The 9,167-nt window shown below is 35.7% G+C and overlaps 1 protein-coding gene across 1 annotated transcript; it reads left to right on the top strand.

Moving 5' to 3' along the window:
* The first annotated feature begins 4,130 nt into the window (after nt 1-4,130).
* On the top strand, nt 4,131-8,356 carry LOC125823412 (formin-like protein 2). Its single transcript, XM_049502792.1, has 4 exons — nt 4,131-5,698; nt 5,793-5,992; nt 6,528-6,772; nt 7,416-8,356. Exons 1-4 carry the CDS (start codon nt 4,131-4,133, stop codon nt 8,232-8,234), a joined length of 2,832 nt encoding a protein of 943 aa, XP_049358749.1. The 3' UTR covers nt 8,235-8,356.
* Nucleotides 8,357-9,167: the final 811 nt, after the last annotated feature.

The following is a 9,167-nucleotide window of genomic DNA, read 5'->3' as shown; positions in this document are numbered from 1 at the left end:
AATCTAATATTTAAGCCCTTATCAGGGGCTTTTTGAGGAGTTGTCCGAACCAACGACACGATCCTATCCTACGTTGGTGGTGCAATTTTGAGGTTTGGATAATTTGAAATTTCACCCAACTCGGTGTTTAATACTGCTCCAAAACTATGCATTGTGCTTAATAACAATAAAGATATCCCACTTTAGGGAAAGTATCCCACTTTATGAGAAAAACTGATAATCTGATACTCTGAGTTTACAGATCTACGCTCAATAATGCTTCTTTAAAACTGAACTAATCTGAACTAAACTTTACTCTAAAACTGTTGGGTATGTAGCAAGAGTTAATGGGAAATTGAGGGAAGATGAAAGAGGAACTTGGAAAAAGTTGGGAACTTGAAAAGTTGAGAACTTGAAAAGTCCTCTTATGCTTTATTGAAAAGACATTTGTCCCTCATCGGTGGTGGAAAGAAAAATAGGAGAGTTTAACTATATAAACACTCATATTAATTGTTAAAAGGGTTGGAAAGAGGGACCCCCCTCGCGCTTTGGATTTGGATCGAGAGATTATTTTTTGAACAAAGTTTGTTTTAATTATTTTAGTTAATTAATTATTTAATTAAATTAAATGGCCAACGTTTTGATTAGTTAATTGACCCGATCCGAGTCGGATCCACGCGCGACCCATTTTATTTAAATCTTTCCCGTTTTATTTAAATTTCCCGTAGTGACTGTTCTGAAAGGTTGCAACTTTCAGAAACAACCATGACCGTTTGAAAGGTTGCAAACTTTCATGAATGGTCGTGTGGATTCTGAAAGGATTGCAACCTTTCGGAACCAGTTCCTCTTGCCTATAAATACATTGATTCTTCAGATTTATTCCTTACGAATTTTTCTGATATCTTCTTCTTCTGCACAAAATTTCTTCGTGTATTTTACTGTTGTTGAGTGGTTCACTGACACCAGAGTTTTGGGTATCAATACACTAGTGATTGAGATCATTCTATCCTGGGAGGACATATTCCAAATCAAACCTTGGATACTAGAGCGGAATAATTTCCTTAAGGGGACATTGTGCATTCAGTGGGCTTGATCTTTTTCTGATTCTATTTTTCCAGATTGTGGTATGTTTTTTACAGATTTTAGTTTTGTCAATTAATTTATGTTCATCTATTCTTACTGGTTTATTAAACTTTGGTTACTTCGTGTTTCTGCAAAGTTTATTGAAATCAGTAATTCTGATTTTTTATACACAGATTGATAACAAAAACTTGACTATGCTTTTATGAAAAACACAACACTATGCTTTCTCAAAACTGAGGTATGCTTTCTTTAAAAATGAATATACTTTCTTTCAAAAAATTTTGCTTTCTCAAATATGAGATATGCTTTCTTTGAAACTGAACATGCTTTCTTTAGAAAACGGTCTAAACTTTCTTTTTAAAAATATACATCTGAATGCAAATTTTACTTTCTTGAACTCTTTCTTGAAACAATGCATTTGAAGTTTGAAATAAGAATACTTTCATGAAAATCTTAAACTTATATGATATGATATGACAAACTTTTCAAATAATTTTGATAAAAAGAGTCATGTGGTAGAATAACATGAACGCTAGATCAATCAAGAATCATCAGTAAGATATAGTATAATAAATTCAATAATTGAATCAATGTCAATGAACAAATTTAAAATAAATAAGTTTGATAATAATGGCTTTGGATAAAAAAACTTATCTTTGATCTTACTATCTGAAACTGTAGAGATAGTGCATGAGGAAGAACTTAGTTCCTCAATATGATAATCTTACATACCTTATACACTCCAAATTCTTGAGAAAAGTGTGATTTTGGAGGAAAAGATGGCAAGAATCTATTTCTTGAACTTTAGAGGTGGAGTTTCTTGAAAATCATGAATTTCACAAGTAAAAGGTATTAATTCGTGTTTAGACGAAGAAATCATCAAAATTCTATGGTCAAACATTACTTTAAATGCTAGATGAATCTTGGAGAAAATTGGATTTTTGAGAGCTTTGTCTATTACTAGTTGTTTGGTATACCTTTTCAGGTCATATATAACTAATGCTTGTATTACTAAAATACACGCTATAGTCTTTTGGGGTACTATGTATCACTTATATGCATTAGTAATACAATGAGTTCTAGTGCATGCATTAACATGGTCAAAGATACAACTGTCCCTCAAAACCTTTTCTACATTCTTTCGAGTTTTTGACTAAAATCATCCTTGAACAATGACTTAAACCTAAAGAACGTCCTTGTGTTATATAAGTAAACAAAAAACATCCCTGCACTATCCAAAAAGTTACAAGATTCATCCAATGTTTATTTTTTTCTAAGAAAGACAAAATGTATCCAAATTCTAAATATTCTTTGCAAAAAGTATGGTCAAACAACTCCAACTTCAAAATTGTCAAATAAAGTAATTATTATTATTTTTATTTTAATAACCAAACACCCACTTAGTTTTACTAAATTTTCAACATTTATGAACATTGTATAACATGTGAATTATATTGTATATAACGTACCTACATACTATTTTATAAAAGAAAATCTCTAAGTAGCTGGGTGTAATATTTTTAAAATAATTTTTTTGCATAATTTTTCTGATCATTGAAGCATACCGTATAAACATTTCAAGACTTATGTATTGTTGCAAGTCAATTGACTTGATGATGCAATAAAACTATAAACTAACAACACGCAAAATTTAAATTCTGAAATGGAAAGATTCATTTTTTATCCATATTCTTATTATTATAATTTTTTTTTTGGGGTGGGGGGGTAACTTTCATATTCTCGTCATGACTAAGACGTGAAGAAATTAAAAAAAAAGTGTTTTTTTTATTGATTCAGTCAGTTTCTTGACAAAAATAGACTGAAGGATGATTTTTGTAATTTTCTGGATAGTATAAAGATGTTTTTTGTTCACTTATATAGGTAATAGAAGAATGTATATTAGATTTGAGTCTTAGTTAAGGGATGATTTTAGCTAAAAACTCCATTATTTCCATCACATTTGTAGAAGATATTTTGTAAATAATTTTTTTAAAAAAATTATGCAATGCATATTATTTTTAATACATAAAATAAAACACCACATAAGAAAAATCTCAACATAACTAATACAATATTATTACTCCCTTTGTCCCTAATTACTTGTCCACTTTTGAATTGACACATCTATTAAGAAAATAATTAATGACATAGTGAGTTTACCATTTTACCCCTATTAATTATGAAGTGGATGAAAAGTTCTACATTTTTAAAAATAATTAGTCATTTAATTAAGGATATAATAGATAAAAAGAATTTATAATTTCTTGATTTGTCAAAATAAATAAGTATTAGGGACAATTATAAAAAAAAATTGACAAGTAATTAAGAATAGAGGGAGTACTACACAATATTTACATTAATTTTGAACACCCCATCAAAAGATCCCTCAATGAAAGAAAGACATTTGTAATAGAGACATTTTAAAACCTTGTGTATAACATTTTTATACTTTTGATTGAAATGTAAAAACAAGAAAGAACCGGACCACCTTCTCGAGGGTGAAAAAGTTGAAAATCCCAATGGTCAATATATATCTCTCTGTTTCTGTCAGAGATTTTTTTTTGCTTGTTTTTTCCATCTGTAATCCATCAACACCTTCATCTTTCTACCCTTTGAATCATAGCACCTAACAGTTCTACTACTATTACTCCACTTCAGTACATTTACATTATTGACTTCTACAGTAAGAATCTTTGTGCTCTGTTTTTCTTTTATGGTTATTTCTTTTTAGAGAGAGTAAAAGCAAGAAATTAAAGCTACTTTCTTGTATTGTAGGGTCTCTCTGTTTTGAATTTCTTCAACTTACCCTAGAAAATTTTATTGTTTGTTTGCACTTTTGCACTTTCTTTCTACATTCTCTTTCTCTCTTCCTCATTCATGGCTTTTTCTTCACCAACCAACCATTGATGAGTTTCCATCACTTGCCATTGATTGAGCATTCAAAGCTCAAAATCATTGTCTTCTTCATAATCAGTGTTGTCTCTTTTCAAACTATAACTAAACATTTTGCTTACTAATTGCTACTCTCCAAGAACAGGGCTTTTCAGTTTTGAACTACTCATACGAAAATGCTTTCTTCCTTATATATCATTAATCTTGTTCTATTTACATTTTTCTCCTTCACAACTACCACCGCCGGCGCCGGCGTCTACTACCGGCACCGGCGGATTCTCCATCAACCCTTTTTCCCAGTTGTTGATTCTCTCCCACCATCTTCACTTCCTTCCATAACTCACCCACCACTTTCTTCTCCTCAATCTCAACCTCAACCTCAGCCTAAATTTCCATTTTCTACTCTATCACCGCCGGATATGCCATTAACGCAAAACCCATTTTTTCCAGTCTTCTCTTCACCGCCGCCACCACCACCACCTCCTCCGCTACCTTCTGACAGTTATGCAACCTTTCCGGCGAATATCTCCTCACTTATTTTACCACAAACTTCCTCTCATTCTTCCACCAAACCCATTTCTGGTAAACTCATTGCCATCATTATCTCAGTTTCTGTTCTCTCTGCAGCTTTTCTCACTTCTCTTGTCGCCTTTTTCCTTCATTACTATCGTCAAGGAAAAGTTGAAGAGAAAAGCTACTATCAACGAACAGATAGTCTCCGACTTGTCCCTCCTAATGCCACTCCCTCGGACGGTGTTGTCATCAAGAAACACCTTCCATCTCCACCTCCACCTCCACCTCCACCGCCTCCGGCGATGGAAGTGCCGCGTCACACTCCCACTTCCAATAGCTCGGAATTTCTTTACCTTGGAACACTCGTGAGCTCTAGAGAAGTTGAATCACCGGAGCTCCGACCAGCTGAGGGCGTTGCAGTGAACTTCCAAAGACTTGGATCACCGGAGCTCCTACCACTCCCGCCGTTGCCACGTCAGCATTATCGGCAGACCCGCAAGAATGGTGCTACTGAAGTGGGGTACAGCGGTGAAGATGATGAGAATGATGATGAGTTTTTCTCTCCTAGAGGGTCTTCAGGGGATAAAGGTAGTCCGAGTCGAACTGTATCAAGCTCCCATGCAACACCATATGAAGTTCCATTTCAAAGCCAGAATAGATTTCCATACTCAAATTCGAATTCACCATCGGAATCTTCCTTGTTGAATAGTCCTTCACTAGAGTTCAACTTAAGCCCAAAAAGCTTAACGTCCAGATCACCTGATTCGTTGGTGAATTTTCTAGCTCCGCCACGGTTTATTCCTACACAGACATTTAGGGGATTTTCATCACCTCCGTTATCTTCGGGTGATACCCATAATTCCCCTTCAATAGTTTCAGATTCATCAGCACGGATTTCTGAGTCTTCACTGAGGAATCTGGGTGGTTTTGGGAGCTATGTGTCGATGAAAGTACCACCACCACCGCCTCCGGCTCCACCACCGAGGTTTTGGGAAGCTCCTCAAGTTCCAAAATCCGTGGAGGCGGAAAATGGAGGACCACCGGTGCTGATGGCACCATCTATGCCTGTTTTAGGTCATCATGTTAGTGGCAATATTAAAAGCTCAGAGGCTGTGGAGAGGAGGAATGATGAGATTACAAAGCCAAAGCTGAAACCTTTGCATTGGGATAAAGTTAGAGCTACCTCTGATAGAGCAATGGTTTGGGATCAATTGAAATTTAGCTCTTTTCAGTAAGATTTGTATCGTTAAATTCTTTCCGGTCATTGTTGAAAATCGAGTACATTCTTGTTTCCTAATTTTTGAAGGGTGTGATTTCCGTTGTAGGTTGAATGAGGAAATGATAGAGACTTTATTCACTGTGAATTGTTCGAATTCGAATCCAAAAGATGGGATAACACGGCTGGTACAGCCAGTGTTGAATCAAGAAAACCGGGTGCTTGATCCGAAGAAGTCTCAAAATATTGCAATTTTGCTGAGGGCACTTAATGTCACTAATGAAGAAGTTTGTGAAGCACTTTTAGAGGGTAATATCATGCACTGTCTTTTGAGCTTTTCGTAAATTCTCTTGAATGTTCACAACTAGCAATCGTTAATTAGGATTATGGTAAGGATAAACTTTTCAATGCACTGCATTAATTTTGATCCACTTGCTCTGGCCTAGATATTTAGTTTAATCTGGTAAATTGCCTTGTTCGGATAAACTCCTAAATACATTTGGTTTTTTAACTTTTATGTTTATTCTTTAAATGTGTCATTGCTTTTACTAGATATGTTGAAGTTTGTTGAATCTGATTGCTTGCCATTTATATTTTACTCCTGCTATAGAAATTTAGCCTCAGAAGTGTTTATTCTTTAGCTGAATGCCCGGTTCTTAAAATCTACTGTATATAATATTCAATCAATCAATGAACTGCTAATTTGGTACCACATTCTGGTGGCTTATAATTACAGTCTCATCCAGTTATATTGCCATCGCTCTCATCTTGAACAACAATTAGTGGTTATTCAATTTTTGCATGAGGGCACTGATTCAATTTCTTTTTGCTTAACCAAAATCAGGGAATGCTGATACTCTGGGAAGTGAGTTACTTGAGAGTTTATTGAAGATGGCTCCCACTAAAGAAGAAGAGCGGAAGCTGCAAGAGTTTAAAGATGAATCACCATTCAAGTTAGGCCCAGCTGAGAAGTTTCTCAAGGCAGTGCTTTATATCCCTTTTGCATTTAATAGGGTGGAGGCTATGCTATATATTGCAAACTTTGATTCAGAGATTGAATATCTTAAGAGGTCATTTGAAACACTAGAGGTAAATTGTGCTTATCTGTTCTTGAATGGTACACTTTATTTTGTTCGACAATATTACCTGTCATGATGGCAAATTGGCAATACCCCTATACCACGTTGCTTCTTGAAATTGATTTTAGCTTCCTCCTATTGTGACCTTGTTATGCTATACTTTTTTTTTTCTTCTGGTTTCAATGTTCTCCCCTACCTGCTCAATCCATTATGCTACGTCAACATATTGGATGTCATAACTTTGGTCTGAGATTGCCATTCTTTCTCTATGTACATGTACCATTGTCCAGACGTCGTTCATGCATGAGTTTATTTAACTTCATTACCTTGCCATACTTCTTTTATGGACATTTGTTCTTAATAGGGTCATCTGAAACACTGAAGTTTCTATATGTTGACTGTTTAGACACAATCTCATTGGTTTAACGTTAAGAACACTGATGAGATTTTGACCATGTAGAGAGTACTTGGGTCCGGCCCAATTTCCGTGGTTGGACAATGTTCATCAATATACTTTCACTGTAGATATGCCGTGTTTGAACTTTGATGACATCAAGATGTCTTGTTCCTTTAGATTCAGTTAGTAGCTTCGATTTGATGAGCTGAATGTTGGATGTCCACCTCCTTGAAAACTTATATATTCATCCTTTCAGACTGCTTGTGAAGAGCTAAGGAATAGTAGGATGTTTCTAAAGCTACTAGAGGCTGTACTCAAAACTGGGAACCACATGAATGTTGGAACCAACAGAGGAGATGCCCGTGCATTCAAGCTCGACACACTTCTTAAGCTTGTAGATATTAAAGGTGCTGATGGGAAGACCACACTACTGCATTTTGTTGTTCAGGAAATCATCAGAGCAGAAGGGTCTCGTCTTTCTGGTGCTGATGATCAGAATCCAATTGTAGAAAAGACACTGCAGGATGAGGTTGAATTCAGAAAGATTGGCCTTCAAGTTGTTTCTCGCCTAAGTGGTGAGCTTACAAATGTGAAGAAAGCTGCTTCTATGGACTCTGATATTATTAGCAATGAAGTTGCAAAACTAGCTGCAGGAATTGCTAAGATCACTAATGTTCTTAAGCTGAACAAAGAGTTGGTGCCGAGTGAGAATAGCAGAAAATTTTCTGAGTCAATGAATGGATTCTTGAAGACGGCAGAGCAAGAAATTATCAACATCCAAGCTCAAGAGAGTGTTGCCCTCTCAATGGTGAAGGAGGTGACAGTATATTTCCATGGTGACTCGGTCAAGGAAGAAGCTCGGCCACTTAGAATATTCATTGTAGTAAGGGACTTCCTCTCTGTCCTCGATCAGGTGTGCAAAGATGTCGGGAGAATGACTGACCGAACTACAATCAGCTCAGGTAGACAATTTCCCTTGACAGTCGATGCAGGGCTTCCCCAAGTTTTTCCTGGATACAGCGTAAGGCAACACGATAGCTCCTCTGAGGATGAAACAACCCCATCTGCGTCATGACATAGTGTTATCAGATGACTTCCTTCGCCATAGTAGGCTGGTTTATTTCCACTGTATAGTTTGCTGGAGCCTATGGATTGGTCTTTTTGATGTCCCAAGTGTAGTAGATATCAGTCTTGCATTTCTCATCTGTATTTATACCTTTTCTGTAGTTGCATTCTAGAGCTATCTTATTATAATTTTATTGGTAACCGCTCTTTTTTTAATGATTGTAATACAAGAAAGTACAAGTATATCAGGGATTATCATTCATGATATTTGATCACGAGACAAGTAGTTTGTTACTGTATCAGGATTTGCTTTTGAATTATAGTTCAAGATAGCAGCCTGCATTGCATTTTTTTTAAGAATAGTAGACCATATATATAAGGCGAAATGGTCTGGTGGACCCTTGAACTCTTATACTTGTATCTGTTTGTATTGTGAACTCTTCTATTTACCCTTTTGTCATCCGGACCCTTGAACCCATTCAAACCCAATATTTTGAACATTTTTTTTGATATGATATGGTGCGTGTTGCACAAACTCGTACACGTTGGCCAAAAATAAAAACAAATTAATTCACGTATGAATATTATATTCCACGTTGGTAAATGACTATTCCAACTAAGAATAGTCCAAACCTTCACGATTTTTCCAAAACTTTGCGACTTTTCCACTTCTCCCCTTCTCCTCCCTGCGTTTTCTCACAGTTCGTTCGCGATTTTGCTCAGTTGAAGCTTGGTTTCACTGTGATATTCGTTGTAAGTTCTTGCCTTTTGCGTTAGTTCTGATTTTTTTCATTTTCTTCATGCGTATCTATTTGATTTTAGGGTCGATTTTCTGAATTTTTTTGGGGATTTTACTTTGGTTTGGGTGTAATGTTAGTGTAATATGCTTTCGTAGTTGATGTATGACTTCAAGTGACTTCAATGATATATTTCGTGAATCCGA

The sequence above is a fragment of the Solanum verrucosum genome, unplaced genomic scaffold, assembly GCF_900185275.1.
Source record: "Solanum verrucosum unplaced genomic scaffold, falcon-dt-bn FXZP01000012.1, whole genome shotgun sequence".
NCBI lineage: Eukaryota > Viridiplantae > Streptophyta > Magnoliopsida > Solanales > Solanaceae > Solanum > Solanum verrucosum.
This window is presented reverse-complemented; position numbering and strand designations above follow the sequence as displayed.

Bases quoted from the DNA above. Each gene is read 5' to 3' on its own strand.
- LOC125823412 (XM_049502792.1), top strand. From the start codon at position 4,131: ATGCTTTCTTCCTTATATATCATTAATCTTGTTCTATTTACATTTTTC. The intron at 5,699-5,792 runs GTAAGATTTGTA...TTTCCGTTGTAG, and splicing joins TTGAAATTTAGCTCTTTTCA to GTTGAATGAGGAAATGATAG. The intron at 6,773-7,415 runs GTAAATTGTGCT...TCATCCTTTCAG, and splicing joins GGTCATTTGAAACACTAGAG to ACTGCTTGTGAAGAGCTAAG.